At 37.7% G+C, this 22,416-nt stretch overlaps 1 protein-coding gene across 7 annotated transcripts in view; it reads right to left on the bottom strand.

Annotated features, from left to right (window-relative positions):
* Positions 1-21,607, bottom strand: part of SATB1 (SATB homeobox 1) — a 118,327-nt gene extending 96,720 nt beyond the window's left edge. For 4 of the 7 annotated variants that reach the window (XM_043967295.1, XM_043967299.1, XM_043967300.1 and 1 more), the window contains exons 1-2: positions 4,614-5,579; positions 1,639-1,874 (exon numbers count right to left, since the gene is read on the bottom strand). In XM_043967295.1, coding sequence (XP_043823230.1) covers positions 1,639-1,849 — 211 coding nt within the window. In that variant the 5' untranslated portion in view covers positions 1,850-1,874; positions 4,614-5,579. Of the gene's footprint in view, positions 1-1,638; positions 1,875-4,167; positions 4,222-4,602; positions 5,580-21,475 lie in introns of those variants that run through there. The other 3 variants (XM_043967297.1, XM_043967296.1, XM_043967298.1) reach the window with 3 other exon arrangements.
* Between the last annotated feature and the right edge of the window lie 809 nt (positions 21,608-22,416).

The following is a 22,416-nucleotide window of genomic DNA, read 5'->3' as shown; positions in this document are numbered from 1 at the left end:
CCAGATTTCTATGTATGCTGGAGATAGATAATACAGGTGGATATCGATAGTGTGACACAAATATCATCTGACTGCAAATCAAGCCGCTAAATCTCTCAGTGAACTGTCACTGCTGCTCTCCTGTTTACGTCAAATGCAGCCAGCCCGCTGCCCTGGGTGGTGCTTGGCTAATCCTCCAAGTGCAGCAACTTTATAACCTTCTAGTATTAAAGAGGAGCACACTGGTCAGTGTTCAATGCTAAAAATACATCATGACTTCAACCTGAAGGCAGGGCTCGAGCTTTTGCTGAAGGTTTACGAGTCTGTGTAAACAGCACGTCTACCATAAGGAGCAGTGAAGTCTGTAGAATCCTTGTCTAAAACTGTCCTGGCATTAAAGTTTGCTGTGCAAATATCACATAATACCAGAGACAGCTGAAATCTCCTATTTAGGAATTTATGGAACTTATATGTTTGCAGGCGTCAGAAAGTCTTTTTTATAGAGTCCCAGTGCTTCACAGTCCAATATTAATGCACTCTGTTTGAAAAGCCGTAATAAATTATATTTTTAATGCTCTTACCCTGGCTTTCTTAAGATGCATACATTCTTGGCAAACAATCAATAAATAGGGTAATCATGAGCAGAGGCCAAAGAATTTGCTGAAGTGCTGTTTTTCCATTTTTAATAGATAAAGATCTAACAATACGGACTGCTGTGTCTGTTCATTTCGGGATCAATATATTCTTTGTTTTCGCCAAACCAAGGAAAAAATAAATGATTGTATGATAAATGTTATGCATCAAACACAATGAAATTCCACTGCCTTCTAACTTTATCTACTTAATATTCTTGGTTGCTAAAAGGTTGCATTTTTATACTCTGCTTAGCAAATGCAAGAAAAATCTGAATTCTGAACATATAGCAATTTACAGAGAAACAAGGACCATTTTAAGACATGCTGAATTATATCCTTGCTTTACATGAATCATATTGTTGAATATGGTCAAAGTTTTAAGACATTGTCATCAATTTAATTTAAATTATTTATATGAACACTCACAATAGAATCTCAAGAAGCTGGTCTAACTTTGCACATCTTTATTGAAAATGCCCAATTATAACCAGTTTGGGACTAGAAAATATAATTATCTGTTCCTTTATTTTGAATAATGAATATCCTTTTAAAGATTCAACTGGAAAAATTGATGTCAAAATAATGCAAACCTCATGTAATGTAGGAGAAGTTATTCATGAAATTAGCTCTAAAAAGTTAATAGATGCCTTTCCAATAATTAGCCTCATGAAAAAAGCTCTGCTAATACTTAAACAGTATAGTATAAAGTTCTAGGATCCTTATTTCTATGCAAGGCTACCTTGGGATGACAACCAACCACCCAGCATCACATGAGTTCCTGATCTTTGGAAGCCTCAGACAGATATCTAAAGTCAAAAGACTCCACCCGGTACAGGAAGATGCTCCACCCAGACATGAAGTTCACATTGCCCAAATGTGATTTACATCTGGGCCAAGCAATGCAACTCTTTTCAGAAGTGAAACGGAATCAAAGAAAAGGCAACACAAAGTATGGCTTCCCCCCCACCCCAAATGGTCTTGGATAGTATTCTAAGTTTCCATTATGCATCTTTAAGATATTTACCTTTTCTAATGTTTGTTTTCATCAGATGTCCAGAGTGTTTTAAAGGCACTCCTTGCATTTTAGCTCCTGTACTTCCAAGTCTTCCTCTTCCTAATGGGCTCCCATTCTGCTCCAAGCGGGCAATTTTGGCTGGTGGACCCTTCGGATCGCTTACATTGTTAGACATTTCTGAATGTTCTTTCCCCTGAGTTGTCTCGTTCAAATGATCCATACTCAGTCCCGCCTCTAAAAATCACCTGCCATGTAAAAAAAAAAAAAAGTTGTACACATGTGTAAGTATATATGTATGTAAATATTTTGAAGATTTTGTCTCTCTAATTTATGGTCTTTAAAATGAACACTTGTCTGATCCCAATGTATGCAAATAACATTAGAAAAAATAAATTTATGAAAATTTTTATTTTCCTAAACTGTTCAAATACATCTGGATAAAGGTATCCTGCTTTCTATTTGCAGAACTATGTTAAAAAACATTGGCTTATTTATGGAACATGTGTATGTGGAACAAACATAGCTACAAAAAGACTAAAGTATGGTATAAACAATGATTTTTATATTCCATATAGTGATTAAAAATGAAAAGTTTATTAATGAGCCAAATATTAAAACTTTAGTCAAGGGTACAATAAACTTATAAGATATATCTGCATGCATACACACACACACACACACACACACACACACACACACACACACAGCCTATCTCCTGAGATACTTGGCAAGTTCATCAAGACTACTTTACTTTCAGGTTAACATAGGAGAAGAGTTTTTCTCCTATTGAGGTCCTGAGACTCTTATTACATATTAAAAATGCAATCAGGTCTATGTCCAAGAAGTGGCTGAACCCATCTGTGTTCATGAAAATACATCTCTAACAGAGGGAAGTAAAATATTTTAAAATCTATGCATTCTAGGTATTGATGTACTACAGTTCTTATCTGTTTAATTAAAATTTAGCAGCCTATTAATGATATAAAAGTACTAATAATTTATGAAAAAGAACATTTTGAAAAATATTTTTCATGTGTTTTCTAATCTTAAATGTATAGCTCAGCTTAAAAAAATTCAACATACTGACAATACTAAATTCCTAATCTTCAAATGATAAAGTATATTCATTTAAAATAAGAGTTACCATTTTTAGAATGCTTTCAGGTTTGCAAAGCATTTTGCATAGGTTATCTACTTCACTGCCCAATAAGGGCAATTTTAAAAATCAATTTCAAGGAAATAAACAGATAATAGTTTATAGGAATAGTTAATAACAGTAGTTTATAGAATTTATGTTAGATCTTTGGACTTGAGGTATCATCTCTTTATGAGGAAGACAATTTGTGACCATTATGCCAATTACATATGCAAAATAGTCAAAAATATGGTCACCAAAAACAGGTGACAGGAATTTTTTTTAATGAACTACTGTAGTAGCTAAAATTACAGTGAGTACAATTTAGAAAAAGTAAAGGGAATTTGATAACTGGGATGTTCTTCTAGCTATCTTGCAATTCAAAACATTCTGTGCACAATTTTTTATAACACCAAAGTTATTTAGATCAAAATTTGTCAAGAGACATCACTCATTACAATAGAATTTGCTGTAAATATTTTTTTCCTGCTTCAAAATGGATTACATTGTCCTATATAGTCAAGGTGGTGGGGAGGGGGGAGAGGAAAATGTTAATCTGGAGGTTTACAAGCAACCTTAAGAATGTCAGTTGAATGACTGTAAAGTTTCTGAAATAATGGTTATTTATCCTTGCCCTCTAGAGTGGCATGCTGAGAACTGAAGGTTTAGCATTGATTGTGGTCCCATCTGTTTTTGGTTATGAGTCTCATCAACAATAAATGTGCCTATTTTAACCACTTTTTATCAAGATTACTCTTTCCCATTAATATCAACTGCAGTGTAAAGCCAAAAAGAGAGCTTATGATTATTAACTTCGAAGAGCATTCCTTACAATATTTCATGTATTGATACAAATTTGTTTTCTGGAAACTGGTGTTTTTACCTTTATAGAAATTTGGGGTTTATTTAAAAAATACATAGTGTATAGAAATACACGCAAAAATATTTTAAAACTCTTGAGGTTTGGGGGAACTTACAAAAATATTTCTATCACAGCATCAAAGATAATGTTGTGAAACATGTAGGTGTCAAAGATCTGAGGAACACACCGGGTACAGTAAATGAAAGTGATAGATTGTAATTTAGTCAGTGTATCGACTACTATCAAAACACCATATAGGTCATCTCAAATTACTCTTAGAATACCCACCCATAGGCATCAGTTAAATACTCAGTTATCTTGTAAAAAGCTTTACATTACAAAGCAAAATTACATGCACATAAAACACCTAATTTACTCATTTAAACTCCATGCCCAAGGCTAAAGTTCACTGAAACCTCAGTTAGGAATAGTGAGTGATGAGCAACCCCCAGCAGGATGGCCTGCCCAAAATGACAGCAGCAGCAAAGCAAAGCGTGCCTATTATCCTTATAGATGCCAGAGAGTTTCTTTTGAGTTTCACCTTTAGAAATCCATTTTAGTGCAATTTCTTGCCCACACGTTCAGAGAGGGGTCACTGTCACCAAAAAACAAAAACAAAAAACAGAAACATAAAACAAAACAAACCACAAAACTGCTTCCTAAGGAAATTATGGACATAATTTCTGAATGAAATATAAAGCTCAGTCATTAGTAATTTCCTTAAAACACTCATGTTTTAAGAATATATTATTTCTGCACTTCAAATTCGTTTTAAATTAGTTAGCCCTTAGATCATCCCCTTAGCCTCCGTATAACCCCATAATCACATTGGAGAGACTGTTCTCTTATCCATTCCATATGGCCGTCACAATCCAGGCCAAGCTTTCACTGTGACCTTTTAAAGAGACAAAGAAGCAAAGTACTATCTAGAAACAGAAACACTGCAGTTTTACTGAGTGAAATTAGCAAAACCAACCTGAAACTCACCACTTCAAAACTTGACAGCACATAAATAACAAAAACAAAGGAGATTTCCTTTGCAGCCCGAGATCTTGAAGAGGAAGAAGTTCAAGACTGATGTTTTTCTATATCCTTTTTTTTTTATTATTAAAAAAAAAAGCAGCAGACCTGAAGGCGACTTCCCCCTTAAATTGTATTATTTTGTCTCCCCCACCCCCCCTTCCCCCACTAAGCGGGGGAAGGGCAGAAATAAACGTCAAGATGAGGAGAAGCCATGAGCGCAAAAATCAGAATTCAAAAAATGTTGTTTTTTTCAAATGTCTCTTGGAGAACAGGGTTTTCGATGGGGGAGGAAGGAGACTGGGAAGTGAGTAGAGAGAGGATAAAATTGATCTGACAAGTGAAACGTTAAAAAAAAAATCTCAAAAACAAAGCAAAAAGCACTATAAGCTCCACAATGAGATGATGTTTGGGGGTGTGGGGTGTGTGTGTGGGGGGGTGGTCGCTGATTATCTTTTCTTTAAAAGCGAAAAAAATCACTGCGGACGAGGTCTAATGAGAAAAAAAAAGGTTCTCTACAGCTCTCTATCTCATAGGCTCTCCGGCGTAAAAAAAGCAGAAAGTCTACTTCGGGCTGTCACTTGGAGTATTATTCTCCAATAACCCAGGAGAACCACAGGGAGGAAAGAAGGGGAGAAAAAAAAAGCAACCTTTCTCCCACCCTCAATCCCGCCCCCCCCAGAAACAATTGACAGTAACATTAACAAGCCTAAACTTTCTCCCTGAACCTCCAAACCCAAGCTAAGAGATCTACCGGGTGGTAGTAAGGGCGGAGGGTAAAGTGTAGCGAAAAAAATACGGGAAAAGGCACTAAAATACCACTTTTAATTTAGCCTTCGCTCTTCCTCAAAATAGCAGAGAGGATCAGTCCTTTCCTATTTACCCGGGGCTGTTGTGTGTGCCTGAGAGAGAGTGGGGGGGGGGGGGGGGAAGAGGGAGGAAGAGAGAGCAGAGAGTGAGAGAAAGGAGAGAGGAGAGGGAGAGGGAGAGGGAGAGGGAGAGGGAGAGGGAGAGGGAGAGGGAGAGGGAGAGGGAGAGGGAGAGGGAGAGGGAGAGGGAGAGAGAGAGAGAGAGAGAGAGAGAGAGAGAGAGAGAGAGAGAGAGAGAGAGAGAGAGAGAGGGAGAGAGAGAGAGAGACAAGGCACACACCACCTCCACAACGAACAACTCCTTCCCCCCCCGCTCCAAAAAAAAAAAAAAGTGGACCAAATTTCACTCCTCTATGTCCGAAGAAAGCAACAATAGCCACAATGACGATATTTTAAAAATCAAAGACCCCAACAAAACTGCTCAAGAGTTTCTCAAAATGGGGGGGGGGGGTCCTTTTAAGTCCTACAGGCTTTATTCTTGTTTCCCTGGCTGGATAATGTGATTATTTTGATTAGGCCGTTTTGGTAGTTGTTGCTGGATGTTACAGAGATGTGTGTGTGTGTGTGTGTGCGTGTGTGCGTGTGTGTGTGCCCGGACTGAGCCGTGTCTCTCCTCTCTCTCTCTCTCCCCCCCCTCCCTCTCTCGTCTCTGTCCCCATTAAATTATTAGTTGACTCATCACTCCTCCTCCTCCTGCTGCTGCCGCCGCCGCCGCCGCGCCGTCCCCAGCTCCTGGGCTCTGCTCTCAGCCAGAGCTTTCAGCTGCTGCTGCTGCTGCTGCTGCTGCCGCCGCCGGAGCTGTCGTGGCTGCTGCTGCTGTCGCCGCCAGAGCTGTTGCTGTTGCTGTTGCTGTTGCTTCTTCTTCCTCCTCCTCATTTTAATACAAAATAACACCGAGGCCACCGGCTTTTTACCGCCCCAGACTGGAGGACGCAGCCTCCCTGCAGCTGCCCGGAGCCCTTCCCCTGCGGCCCCAGATCATCCGGCGCGTCCTGGGAGAAACAGAAAGACAGAGAGAGACAGAGAAAGGGAGAGAGGGAGAAAAAGTGGCAGAGGAAGAGGAGGAGGAGGAGGAAGAGGAGGAGAAGGAGGAGGAAGAGAAGGAGGAGGAGGAAGAGGAAGGGGGTGAGGAGAGGGATAGTTGGAAAAGGGGGAGAGTAAAAGGCAGAAAAGGAATAAAATTTTTTTAAAGGGATGGAGGGCAAAGAGAGGGGTTAAGGTTGGGTCTGGGGGAGGGGGCGGAGGTGGGGGTGGCGGAAGAAGAAACCAGAAAGACAAGTAACTAGTGAATGAGTGAGAGAAATAGAAGGGGGGGGGGAAACCTATGTATGGGGGGAGGGGGGAGACTGCGATTTCCGGCACAGGGCGCGCAAGAATTTGTAATCAGCTTGATTAGAGTGAGGCGGCTCTGCATTTATTACACACAATACCCAGAATAACAGGGAGCAACGCAAGAGGCACCGCTGGCGGCTGGCGGCGGCGGCGGCGGCGGCGGCGGCGGCGCGGGCGAGGGAGGGAGAGTGCCCGAGGCCGGGGCAGGGGCAGGGGCAGGGATAGGGAATGGGTAAGCGGAGTTTATCCGGGGCCGAAGGGAGTGGGGCGGGGGGCTGACACCTCCCCTATTACAGAGGAGGCCGAGACAGATGGGGCAGGTGTGTGTGGTGTGGTGTGGTGTGGTGTGGGGTGGTGTGGTGTGGGGTGTGTGTGTGTGTGTGTGTGTGTGTGTGTGTGTGTGTGTGTGTGTGTGTGTGTGTGTGTGTGTGTGTTGGGGGAGGAGAGCGAGGATGATTAAAGATCATCATCTTCGAGGAAAAGAAAGTCTCGAGGAAGAGGGAGAAAGGGTCAGGAAAAGAACCACAAACAATCCCGAGGAATTGGGGGGGGGGGGTTGGGGATTACCCCCCCCTCCCCGCTGCGGGGCCAAAGAGAAAGCCTCGGACTGGGCACCGAGCCCAGCGAGCGCCAGCCCGCCCACTCGCCAGCATCAGCCCGCAGGAGGAGGGAAGGGAGAAGTCCTCCTCCTGCTGCTGCAGGTGACGGGAACGGCAGGAAGCCGCCGGGCAGCCTCTGCAGCCAGTGCTCCGGGCCGGACTGCTCAGCCGGGCCGCCGAGAGCCAGCCTGGAGGGCGGGCTGTCTGTGAGCAGGGCACTGAGGCCTGAACCCTTCAGGATGCTGGGGAAAGCTCCTGGCGGGGGCTGAGGGCACGAGCCACAGAATGGGGTGGGGTGTGCTCTGTGGCTGGACCGTCCCAATTCCACAGCAAGGCGGCATAAACAGGTGCAATGGGAGCAGGGATAAAACTTTTGTCTCCTCTCTTCTCCAGTGTGATGGACAGGCTTCAAACTTTTAACGTCCAAGATTAAAGGCACGGAGTAGAGACGGTCTTTCTGTTTACATAACTGACCACAAAACTGCCTAACAACCTACCCAACATTTACCCTGACCCAGGAAAGCAATTTTAAAACAAGAAATGCGTTGTTCACAATAGCACAGGTGGTTACAAATTCACTCAGGTCACCAACCAAGAGATCTACTAATGCAAAGAAAAATATTGCATCACTTGATTTACAGTCTTAAAGCAAGACCCAAGTAAACTTTGGAAAGTTGAGGAAAGGGACATCTAGATCTACTCAGTTTGACACAGGACTCCCAACTATAATCCGATGTAAACCATAACATTAGAGAAAAATGGTACTTAAGGTATAAGCAATAAGAATTATCCCATAATATAATTCCTTACTTGGGATACTGTTAACCATAATACACGTGAAAGTGAGCAATAAAGTTCACCAACATAAACAGCATCTTCAATTTACACATACTTAGGTTTAATGTTACCCAGTTAAGAGTTGGGCAGTGAAACATTGAGAAAAGGGGAATAGTATACAAAATATACTGGTCGAAAAAATAAACCTCTTCAGGTAAAAAATTGTTGCAAAGAGTAGCTCCCATTTACACTATCTCTTGTTCGTACCCAGTTAGTTACATGTTGTCTTCCCTATTCAGAATGTAAGCTTCTTGAGGTCAAGGGACTGATTTTTGCCCTTTTTTGTATCCCTAGAACTCAGCACAGTGCCTTTGCCTATTAATTACTTGTTGATATATCCACTGACTGACAATCAAAAGAACAACAAATTGGCACAAGTAAAAAAAATAAGAAAAAATATGCAAATTGATTTTATTTAATGCTACCAACACATGCATGTAGACATTCTGTTTACCTAAGAAACATGTGGAAAAGTAAAAGATAAAACAGGTGAACTGGCATGAAGATGTCTTCCTTTTGGGAAAGATAAGTTTCAAATAAAAAAGTCGGGGCAGTTAGGTGTCACAGTGGTTAGAGCACGGGCCCTGGAGTCAGGAATACCTGGGTTCAAATCTGGCCTCAGACACTTAACACTTACTGTGACCCTGGGCAAGTCACTTAACCCCAACTGCCTCACTAAAAAAACAAAACAAAACAAAAAAGTAATACAAGTATTTTGGAATAAAAGCCCATGGTTCAATTACAAATCAAACAGGCAGATGATCTAGAATCACAGAACATAGAAATTGAGCCCTGGTGCAAAGTTAGAAAGGAAACCAATAGAAGATAATAAAAAGCACCATGAACTAGATTTTATTGAATTTTTTTTAAAAAGGAAGGACACCAGAACACGGGTGGGAGAAATATATTCAGTGAAAATAAATACACCTATGCCACATATGCCCTTAAAAAACCCCAGCATAGAGTAGATCAAAATAGAGGAAGCCTATATAACATATTAGGAAAAATGCACTGTACATACCTCATTAATAAAGGGGGGGGCAAAAATAACACTGCTAGTAAGAGATGGTTAATTCAAACTTATAGAAAAAAGGGAAGAGCAATCTATTTGAAAGGAAAACTTATGAAAATGTAAATTCCAACTGAATTTGCATATGGTTCACTTAGAAACTGATTTTTAAAAATCATACTGATTTCATTTTTACGATGGAATCATTCAATCAGACTAATTTATTTAAGAACAGCTGATTTAAACTGTTCCAGCCAAACTTTTATTTCACAGAAGGTATACTTGCTCATTACGTCAATTTCCAACAGTAGCTAATACATTTTAAACTTTAAAAGAATTAAGGAAGATTGGCCACTGAAGAAGACAATGTTAAAAACATGAAGTAGGCTATCAAAAAATGTGTGTATGCATACAACTTTATATCAGGTTACTGGGAAAGATAATTCAAAAAGAAAGGAAAATACAGATATAATTTGAGCATGGGGGGGCAATGAAAAAGTACTGAGAAATATAATTATCAAGTCAGATAGGAATATATTATTGTAAAAATATCTATCGGAGAGATCACTGGCACAACCACAATAAAACTCACTACTGCTCTATGAAAAAGTGTATTTACAATACTAATCACTTGGTTAATGGAAATATAAAAGGGATAAGTAAAAATTATAATCCCACTTCAAGTGTGCAGAGAACCTTTTATCCAGGGATCAGAATAATTTTAAATAAATATGAACCACATAAAATAAGCAATATAAAAAGGAGGGGCATATCAATGGAAAAGGGAGAAATAAATCCAATAATAATTGAGAATCAAAGTGTTTATTAATGGCATTGTCATGGACAGTAAGCAAATAGTAATATCATGTATCCATTAATCATATAATCACATTAATCTTACATCAGACACTTCCTCGGTGCCTGAGATATATGATTACAAGAAATACCTTGGAAGAAACAGCACATATGCATTTATACCTTAGAAGTTGTATACAGTGCTGATGAGCTTAATTACTGTGTATTATCTACCTCTGTTAGAGTATTCATTATAGCCTCTAAACATTGACCAGTGTAAACTCTGGATTAAAATGAAAGAGGGAAAAATGGTAATTAAGAAAATATATTTTGCTTTTTATATATGAGCATAAGCTCGCAGATCAGAAAGAGACAAAAATGTACATTAATCTGCTCGATGTACATGTCTATGCTTTTCAATAAGAAAAATACAAGCTTAGAACTATATAAATTGTATACTAAAACAGTTATAAACAACAAGAAACTTCAGTGATACATTAAAATATTTAATATTTGTATATATGGTTCAAACATTAACATTTATTTTAGAAAAATAATATTGGCTTCTATGATGAAATAAACACTATCAGCTACCATACTAGAATAAAACATAACAGTAAATCTGCAAGATTTTTAATACCTGATAATGCTATACCTTTCAAATTGTTGCTATCGTAAAATAAATTACAGGAGAAATCTGAGAATACATTAAAAATAATTACAGAGTATTGAGAATCAAAAAAAATCTCAAACTTATTCTTAATAGTTGTACATATACATTCCTGGTAAACAGAAAAAAAAAAAGTGGAGGAGGAGAGATAAGGTAAGCATCTGACCCTTAAGATTTGGTTACTGTCAGTTACCAAATGGGTAACTGAGTATTTGTGAAAGAATGTTTCACACCAATCGGGGCCCTTTCAAAGGATATCTTGATGATCCATTTCCCTGCCCCATTCAGAATTTGGCCTATCTGTCAATACTCTAATAGTGGCATATAGGATGTTGCTCTTTTTTCTGCCACATCAGTCCTTGGTGGGGAACTTCACTTGCAGGTGGTGTTTTCCGCATATGTGTGTCTGGAAATGTGGTTGGTGTTGGCTATATAAGGGGGTTTGGGGGGGGCCATATGTTTAGCTGTCATGTTCCTCATTTTCTCTGTCTAGGATGTCAAGACTGATTTCCTTGTGATTTTCTGAATGGACTATACACCAATTAGCACAAACAAGAGAAAAAAATCTGGGTCCACAGCCCAAACAACTTTTTTCAGCATATGTCTAAGAGGAAATACAATATCCTGTAAACACTTACACCCCTTTCTCACATCTTCTCTGTGACTGACATCACTATGCATTCCATATAACTTCTGAACACAGCCTGCTTCAAGTGGTGCCGAAATTTGTTATTTGTACATGTCTCTTAATGAGACAGAAAATGACAACAATGAGATATCCAGTGGTCATGACATGATAATATTACCTTATTATACACTAATAGCCCTACTAGTAGACCCATATAATATTTAATATAAATATAATATTTACCAAGTAGGGGTGGGGAATAGAAGTAGGTAAGATAAGGTTAGTTTGATTTGTGTTTTTATTTATTAACTAAAGAAAGAAAAGAATATTACAGCATTTATTAAACACTATTTGCCAAACACTGTGCTAAGTGCTGGGAGTTCAAAAACCAAAAGCAAATATTGTCCTTGTCCTTAGAGAGCTTACATTTCAATGGTGGGGAGCTTTGGACCAGAAAATTGTAGAGTCAGAAAGTGGAGTCATAGAAGGATAGATTGATATGCCCCATCCAGAAACAATGGCAGAGTTGATTTGATTATAATCCATGGTCCTAGAACTGGATTTCACTTGCATTACAATTTAGTTACCTAGAGATGAGCTTATTAGCTATAATCTATCTCTCAGACATGAATGGCATGGCACTGATGACAAAGCAGTAAAGGGAACACTAATAGGAGAGTTCTTGTCTTGGTCAATGATCTAAACATCTCTCAATGGCTATCAGACTTTCATCCGCTGACCCAAAGTGATTAACATTTTAATTTGTGTACTGAAAGGCAGGGTTCTGCTTATAAAGGATAGATCACAGACCTTGGACTGTGATCTGTATTTGGGTCCAGCTTCTGATCCACATTGGATGTGTGACCCTGGAAAAATCACTTAACCTTTCAGTGCCCCTAAACAACTTCTAAGATTATAATTCCTACACCACTTGCATATTGGTACAAGGAGTTTCCTCACCACTAGGGGTTCTCTAGACCAATGAAATCACAGATCCCAAGGGGGTGAAAAGCTTGTGAACCACTGAGTACAAAAAATAGCATGGAAATTGGCAGAACTCTTACTACTGACTACATCTTCAATGAGACATTTGAAATATTTATGCCAGAATTATGGGACAATCATTCTCTAGTGCTTTTTAGAAGTAAGCAAATAACTAGTAGGTCACATCAACATCAATAATTTAACCATATACCTACCTACCTTTGTATCTCTCAAAGGGCATCCATGAAATAACTATTCCTATCCTTAGGCATGCTTATTTGAAAATATTAACATAGGTACCTAACCAGGGACGGGTACATGAAAGAGACATCAAAGAGAATGAAGAAGAGAAAGCTGTAGCAAAGGACTGAGGATTTGGGGGATTGTGGAAGAAGGATGAAGACATAGTTCAAATGGATTTTAATCTTTCCAGTCAGCCCTTGGCTGGTTCAGCTATAGCCCACACTGGGACTGGTCAAAAGCTATAGTTATCTGAAGATAAATTGAGGCATGGAGGAGGGCATTAGTGAATGACTTGTTGATTTCAGCACACAATAGATAGCCATATTTTAAAATTAACCAAAGTCCTTTTTAAAAATAATTTTAAGAGAATTGGGCAACTTGGTTGCTTATAATGGGACTCTCACTGGCTTCAAGACTATGAAAAAATATGAGGGATTTCCCCATAGGCACCTGTTCCTTCTGTGTCATACAATATTTCCGTATAAAAATAGAACTTCTGAAATTGGAGGTGCTTCTTAGTCCAGGAATAGAGTGATACTGCAAAGATTCTTTCATTGTCTTTTATAAGAAGAGGATAATGGTAGACTTCAGTTCTGGTTTCTATCTCCATAAGAACTGGTCTAATGGATGGAGTCCTGGGGACCACTGGTGGGTTCTCCAGGACAGATCATGAGCCAAGTGGAATGCTGGTTGACAATCTTAGAAGACATTACTGGTTGGGAGATGGGTGAGTGTATTTGAGGTGTATTTGAAATTGAGACAGCTGGTAGTCCTGACTAGTTCAAGTTTGAAGTGAAATGGACAAATTTAGCCTATGGAATATTGTAAAGGAAAAAAAACACTTAAGAAATGCCAATCTAGAAAATTCACTTTTTCAAAAGTAAATAAGAATGAAAATTATAAGAAGTTATGTTTTAGAATTTGGTAAATGAAAGGGTAGTATGTTAAGGAGTAAGCTGAAGTATTATTTGGAAATTTTCTTCAGGTTTTCTATGGTGCCAACAATCCTATGCAGATATATTATTTAACATTACAAATATAAGCTACTAACCACAAATTATACATGGAAGTACAATTATAAAACCCATCTATTATTTACTGGAGCCAGAACTAACATAGTTTCTTTCACTGCTTTACAATATAGCTGTTTGTGATTTTCTTCCCAGAAAATTGTTCAATGTATTTCTACACTTTATGCCAATACTCCTAATCAAGTTATAGTTTTCACAGATTTCTAGAGCTGGGAGGACCCAAAGAAGTTGATTTAGTACAACATCTTCATTTTACAGAAGAGGAAACTGAGGACCAGGAAAATGAACCTTGTTAGGTATAATCAGTGGCAGAGTGAGGTCTCTGGACTGCCAATACAATATTCTTTCCAGCTACACCATGATGCCATGGCAAAGGGCATGTTAAAATGCATCACAGTTCTTCTTACCATTATGCTTTTAAACACCCTCAGTAATTTTAGGGATTTTTTTCCCATTAATTTGAATAGCAACAATCACCAAACTTTGGTCAAGGCTTTAGTTTGTAATGTATTAATATCCCTGAGAAAATTCTGTTGATGCATCTTTGCCAACTAAATTATAGGGGGGAAAATAGTTTGAAGTACAATGAGCTCAAGTCATATCCTAAGCAATTTTATGGAGACTTTCTATCCTAGCTGCAGCTGACATTTACAGAGTGCCCACTGGCTGCATGGCACTGAACGAAGCATTGTCCCAGCAGTATGGGAAACTGAACCACCATTAGAGCTGAAGGCACCATACTTGGGCAATAATTAGAAACTCTTATGATGCTCAAGATTTGGAGAAACAAAATTGGAAATTCAATCAAAAACCAAAGCATCGAAGCACAGAAATCATTCCTCTCTTCCTCAAATGATTCCTAAGGTTTTGGGGGGCTGGATATTGAAGCCAATGTATAATGACATGAAAACATTAGGTCAAGAGTCAGGTAAATTATATGTTATAACACATTTTACTTTTCTTTATAAATAATGCTTTGCTTCTTCCTCACCTGCTAACCTGGTACTATCTATGGTGGGTAACAGAGAGCAAGATTGGTAAAGACAAGTATCAAATGATGCAGATTAGAAAAGAGGGACAATAGAGATATTACAAATGAGACAATTGTGGAAATGAGGGATACTAGCTGATAAATAAGACTTTAGCCCTAGTTTCATCTTGATTTTTTGAAAAAATTAACACCTGTCCTGAGCAAAATGAATGCGGATTGGCTTTCAGAAAGCAAAATCTCACCAAATGTGGGTAATTTTAGAGTCCTTAGGTTGAAGAGGGCTTTTCATTCTTCAGATTTTATGCATAAAATGCCCCGGAAAATAGAGAAAAGACATCTCTTCAAACCAAAATACTCCCTAAATCTAAAGCTTCATTTTCAGGTATGTATACTGGAGTTGGTGTGGGTAACTATTCAAAGATTGGATCACATATTCTTCAGTTTTGTTTTGTTTTTTCCTGTGACCTGTGGCAGTGAAAAGAACAGTGTCTCTGTGGAGTTAAAGCACCTGACTTGGAATTCCAGTCCTGCTTCTTATTGTGTGACCTTGGGCAAATCACATCAGCTCTAGACTCAATTTACTCATCTGTAAAATGAGGGCTTTTAAAAAAATCAGATGACATCTGATTACAAAAGTATCTTTTCATACATTTATGCATATGCGTATATACATATCTATGTATATAAAACACATGTGTATATACACACATACATGTGGGAAAGATTACACAGTGGGATCAAGTAAATGACAACTATGTACATAGATGTGCATTGGCTTATTCTTTAACTATATAGCAGCTGTTACCTCATCTTAATATATCAAGATCTTAATGGTTACTTTGAAAAACAAATGGAGAAAAATTCTTAAACAAGAACTTTTAACTTTTAAGTTCACAAATGGCCACAACCAAAGGCTCTCTGTGGCATTCCTCATTTCCACAATAAAGTATTATCTTTAACATTTGTAATGTCACTTTTTTCTAAACTCCATAATTGCTTTTACCAACAAAATGTATTGCTTTCTTACATGATTTTATAATTTTTTCATACATTTTAAAAATGGAAGTTTTTGAGACAACAATTCTTACATATATTATATATGTAGAAGTTCATTCTTTCATTCTTCATTATATAGAAATATTATTCTGACCCATAACTGGGGACAGGAAAGAATTTTTAAAAAACACTTATTTCATTAAAAAGAATTAAATAAAATAATTCAAAGATTTTCAGTACAGGTATAGAGTATAGGAACCTACATTATATGCTTAATTTATCTGCTGTAGATGAATTGCTCTATCCATAAGTAATTTGACAGCCAGCATACATTATCCATGTATTTCTGAATTTCTCTTGAAAAGATAAAGAGAATTCATAATAAAATTTATAACTTACTATATGACTTAAAAAAGAAAACCTAAACTAGTATCTTATCTCTAGCAAGTCTTGAGGCTATTTTTTAAAAAAGTAATTTACCTTTATTTGTTCTATGAAAATTAGTTGCCTTCTCATTTTTTAAATGTTAATATCCTTTTCACAGAAGCAAACAGCATATTTCTTTTAACCACTACCAGCTTATTCCTTTGCTCGGAACTCCTGTTCTTAGTGATGGACAGAACTCATTTAAGATTGTATAATACTGTGCACTTTATATTTAAAAGGTAACACAAGGTTTCTTGAAGGTGTGGGGATTTTTTTAAAAGGCCACTTTTAGTTTTCATCTGTAAAAGGGGTCCTTTTCATTAAGTACTAGTATTAACAAAGAGAAGGCTTTAGAAAATGGCCTATACTTAAATGAAGTAGACAAACTAAATTTTGCTGTTCCATCTACTGCTTTAAAGCTATTCAGTTATTGTCCCAATATTAACATGTCAACTGATGCATACATATACATAAGTACAACAGAAAAAGCAGGCAAATTATGTATGTATATGTATAAAACATATACACATATTACATATATAGAAAATTATAATATTAGCACATATTCATATAGCATTTTAAGTTTTCACAAAATGCTTTTCCAGGAACTATGTGAAGTAGACAGGATAAGAATTATTATCCTTATTAAGCATCTGGAGAAACTGGGACTTAGAGAGAAGTGACTTGCCCAAGGTCACATGACAAATAACAGTTAAAGCCATCATTTAAATTTAAGAGTTTATACTCAGAGCCCAGAGTTCTTTCCAAATGTTCTCCTTCTCAGGATTCCATCCCCCTCGGGGGAAAAACAAACAAACAAACAAAAACCCCAAAACTTTCACCCCACAACTTTTAAGCAGATCATGGATCACTGAAGTATCAGAGAATAAGAAAAGAAGCCAAATGTGATGGGATGCTCACTAGCTTGGTAATCAGGAAAACATAAATGACAAAATGGCTTAAATTTTAAGTTCCTTAAAAGGCTTCTCCGCTGTAGTAATTTTGCCTCTGCTACAAACTAGTTTTGTGATTTGGACAAGTCCCTTCATCTTTCTAGTCCTCATCTCTAAATGTAGGGAATTGGATTAGAAGACATCTACACTAGATCTAAAAAGTTGTGCTAATTTATGTTGAAAAAATGATAGAGCCCACACTAAAATTGAAATGAAAATATGAGAAAAGCACAATCTGGATGAGATGTTTGTCAATATTTGAGGGCTTGCTCTCTCTCTCTCCCCCATCTCTATGTTTCTCTGTCTCTCCATCTCTCTCTCTTTCTCCTCTCTATCTCCCCTTTCTCTCTGTTTCTGTCTCTCTGTCTCTCCTCTCTCTCTCTCTCTCCATTCTTCTCTCTCTCCTGTCTCTGTCTGTCTCTCTCTCAAACACACACACACACACACACACACACACACACACACACACACACACACTCACACACAAAAGAAATCCACTAAGCCAAAGAGAAACTTTAACTCACCAGATTCCATCTGTTTCATCTGAATTCATGCATAATTGATTATCCATGACTGGTAAGTTCTTTTCTCACTAGCCTAACATGGTTTTCTAAACACTATGTATTAAATCACAACCAAAGTAGAGACTGAATTTCTGAAGCATTCAGGGGCAGAAGAAGAATATTTCCAATGAAAAATTACATGCCAGTTAATAATAATACAGCTGACCTATGTTTAAGAGAGAAAAATTTTAATCATGTGCATATTAAATATTAATATCCCATTCTGTTATTGTTATAATAAGTTTAAGTAGATATCTCCATGCTTAAGGAAAAAGTAGGTGTGTACAGGACTGAAAAAAAGAGGTACAGAGAGATGGGAGGCAGACATAAGGCAAATGTGTCAACAATAACAAGAGGAAATGAGAAAGAAGGAAAAGATGAAGGTGGAAACTAATCTCTATGTGTCATTGTGCCTGCCAGAGTCCTGGCAAAGAGGCAGCATCCTTTTATTTCAATTTTAATCATTTCTGAATTTTAATACCCTACTCCTTTTGTAACTCTCCTGGCATTCCCCATGTGCATCCCTCCTAGCCAAAACACCAGTAGAAATGAAATGGCACACCACCACACCACTGAGGTAGCCCTCCCCAAAGAGCCTACCAGCTGACCAAGAGCAGAAAAGGTATGTCTACCTTCTATCCCATAGGATCTCTAGCCAATTAACTGGCTTTATGTTCTTTACTTTCTTTAAATTTGAAAAGAATAGCAGTGAAGTAAGCTACAGACAGAGAAGCATTAAAAAAAAAAAATAAATCCAGCCAGTAGTAATACAATAATCAGTGACCATCAGGGCCTGGAAAAATGAGTTTGCTCTCACTGGCACTAAGGAGCATCACATGATTATTTAATTACAGCTCTAATTTTTGTCTCGTGGATGGCAACATATCAACAATTAATAGGGCAAATAGAGGAGACTGCATTTTTAAAGAGACAGAATCTGCATGGAAATACAGAAGGTCATAAGCGCTGAGCTTCTTAAGGAATGATTTTCTCAGTGCCACACAAGCAAATCTGCCAGGCAAAATAGGCATAGACAAGAAAGAAATAATGTATTCCAGGGAACATTAATATAGGATGGCCAGAAGTTTGCAGAATAGCAGAGATTTACCAACACAACCCCCTCCTAACGTAGAGCCCAGGACAGTATGAAGTAGAAGCCAAGTATCAAAAAATGAAAATGACACCCAAAAAGAAAAAGTTATCTCTCTAAAATATATCTTTATATCCTTCCTTCCTTTTCTTTCTAGCACTTATCTCTCTATCATCTATCATCTATCTATCTATCTATCTATATCTATATCTATATCTATATCTATATATTTAAATTGGAAGGGACTGCATTATCAGTCATCTAGTCTAACATCTCAGGAAACTTAGCCCAACAGAGAGTGACAGTGACTTGCCATAGATCCTACAACTCCTGAGTGAAAGAAGGTTTTGAATCTTATATATGGTGCTTTTACTGAAGCTTCAAACAGACCAGTATCAAAAAGATAAGCAGTCCAGAAAATGTTTTTTTGTTTGTTTCTTTATTTTTAGTATGGACCCTGTGGCCATTGTCATATTTAGATTCTAATCAAGTTTGGAAGCAGCAGCAATGGCCACTTAACTAAGATATCTTTGTCTGTCAACAGAGTCCTATCGCCAACTCTATCTACCATACTAGTGAATGGTAGGCTGTAGCTGAGACCCTCCAACGAAGGACCTTAGATGTCAAAGTTAACAGCTTGGAAATGGAGAGCAAACTAGAATATTAGAGAGAGAAGTGAATTATTTTTGCTTTTATTGAACTATATCCATTATGGATATTTACGTGGTCTGTGTCCCTTCTCTTTATTTTTATTCATTCTACAGATATTGACAACCTACTATGTGCAAAGTACTGTGCTAGATGTTAACAGATAACTCTTCCTTAATTTCTGAGCTATAGACTTGGGCATGAGTCACATAACCCCTCTGGATCTTCTAATCATCTGTAAAATACAGATAACACCTGTGCTTTACTGATTTCATAAGCATATTAAAAATGCTTATAAAGCATGTTGAGGTTTTGGCCCTCTCCGGCTCTGTCTCTCTCAAGCTGAGGCTGGTCTATACACTCAAAACTGTCAAGGTAAGTCATAAAAATCTCCATTTTCTCTAACTTAGTTGTATAAATAGAGGGGAACAGCTCTGTAGCCGCTTCATTTTTAACTCCCCTGGGACTTAAGTCTTCTCCATATTTCTTTTGACTATTCCGTGTCCGTAATGCAAAAAATCAACCCTCCAAATCAACAAGCACTTATTAAGCACCTACTACACGCCGAGTGTTGTGCTATTTTTGGAAATAAAGCTATGTTAGAAATATAGCTGGAAAAAACTGCCCAGGGAAACCTTCAATATGATAATCGAGTTTTGGTAAGAAAGCTGCTAAACTCTTATCCAAACCTCTTGAACCCCAAAATAAGTTTTCAGAGGTACTAAATCAAAACAATAGGTTATCTGGCTTATGCTGGCTAAAGTAATCGGAAAACAAGAAAACGTAGGCGTCTCAAAGTACAATGCTGGAAAGCAAAAACCGCTGAGGGGCACCGATCTCTAATGTCATTGGCAAAACCTGCCACACAAGAGCAACAAACTAAAGAGGGGCTGGAATTACGGATTCCACTGAAAACCTTCAAGTCTGGGTGCTCTACGAGAAAAACCGTCATGATTCTGAACCGAAGATCTGACTCCACAAGCTTAAAAAGAATTTTTAAGAAGGGTTGGCAAGCAGGAGCTTGTATGTAAAAGGATACATCATTCTTTTTAACATGATTGTTAATACACAGTTAACATGTCTCAGAAAAGACTGTAATTAAATGTCTACTGCACTAATAACACTAATAAGCATGGAGTATTATTACATTACAATGACTCCATACAAACTAAAGCTGTCATTTTTTAAACTTTTAAGATAATGTTTAAATTGTTTTTGGGACTTCTTATATCACCTTAAAAAAAGGAGCCCACCTCTGAGTAAGAAATATTTGTAAGTATTAAAAGAATGCATCCCCCCCATCAGTAATTGAGAAACTCTGTCTAGCATTAAATATCTGATGTAAATGTACATTTTATCGGCTAAAACATGTCTACATTTATGGACATGTTTTGCTTGTTATTTGTGCTATTTGCAGAGAATGCTTTAGAATTTGAAATACTGAGAGGTTTGCTATACATTGAGAGTTTCACAGCTCCGCTGTTAATCACAAATTATTTCAATTGTCTGGTACCTGGGAACAGGAAAACTCTATTGCACTCAACAGCAAACTCAGGCAATTATAGATATAAGCAATTCAGAATGATCTCCATTTCAAGAGTAAGCCATATACCTAGGTTCTAGGTTCAACTTCATTCATACTAATAGGAATTATTAGGATTATATAATATTTACAACTCAAAACTTGATTTAGCTCAATGTTCTCAACATCAATCAACATTTATTAAGAGTCTACAGTGTTCCAACATTACAAACATTAATGTACCAAAGTGTCACTTATATGCTATTACAGTACACATGGAAAGTAGCTGAGTAACAAGGGTAACAGAAATCACCAGCTCATCCTCTTTGCTTCCTTCCAAGGAGAACCATAGCCTGACAAAGCCCTTCACAAAGAAAAGAGACCACCTCTTTCTTTAAACATCACCAGGAAAAAAGACTTATTAAGTTTTGCAGGATAACTTACTAGCAGGTCTAGCAACTCACAAAAAGAATACTCACTAAAGTTTCTCTTCTCTATTGAGCCTGTATGAGATTCTCTTTTAATAGCTAGGGAAATGTGAAAATCCCAAAGATAGGCTCAAAACCCTGCCATTACAGTTGTTTGAATCTCTGATCCTTATCCTCTATATGGTACTGGTGAGAAAAACCACCAAGACACTTACCCTCAAGATAGTGGAGGCCCCTCCTAGAATTTAGCAAAGCACCATGTACAGGCAAGTCTTCAATATACTTCAATGATGGTGATGGTTAAGAGTCTCTCTCTGACACTGTTAGCAAAGCAACAGCATCTCCCGAATGAAGTGGTTATGAATTGCTACTGAAGCAGCTGGACCAAACCTGCGGTTCTGATGGTGGGTGTGTTATAAATAGGGTCATGGCTATGGTCTGAAAGAATACGCCCACTTCACCTAGTCTGATTCTCACTACTTCCTGTACACCTGGGCAGAAGGGGAGGGTGATCTGAAAAGTAATGTCATTTCATAGACCTTCTAGCAAAGATGCAAACATCTGTTTATTCCTTCAGCATTCGAACCTTCATTTGGTGGGACCTGTACCCTTACTTAGGTCACATTATCCTCAGAGATATGTTTAGGAGTAAGGTATCTTACGCCTATTTTAAAGATGATTAATTCAATTATTTATCTTACATGTCAGCTGTTTGATTGGAAACTGAAGTTAACTCTTAATGGCCAATTATCACAATCTCTTACACTGAGTGTTAAGTATCCATTATGTAAAATGGGAGAGAAATTGGAAAGTGATTTTGGTAGTGTGTGGAGTACTCTATTTTTAAAAATCCCCATAAAAGAAGACCATCTAGCTCAGTGAACAGTAGTTTTTGGTAGTTCAGGTGGAATGAAATCAGGTGGAATGAAATGGACTTTGTGAAGCTTCAGATACATCTAAAACTGTGGAAATTGCACAGAACAAGTGAAAGAATAAAAATAGGCCAATATATGTTACACTACTAACTCTCACTTTGAACACATATACACACAATCTGTATCTATTTACTTTGCAATGAAATATCGGATCTTAAAATGCTTTTAAAAAAATAAACAGCAAAAGGTACAGTTGGCATAGGTTCAAAAGTACTAAATAA

This window comes from Dromiciops gliroides, chromosome 5 (assembly GCF_019393635.1).
Source record: "Dromiciops gliroides isolate mDroGli1 chromosome 5, mDroGli1.pri, whole genome shotgun sequence".
Taxonomy (NCBI): Eukaryota; Metazoa; Chordata; class Mammalia; order Microbiotheria; family Microbiotheriidae; genus Dromiciops; species Dromiciops gliroides.
Note: the sequence above shows the minus strand (reverse complement) of the source record. Positions and strands in the feature narration are given on the sequence as shown.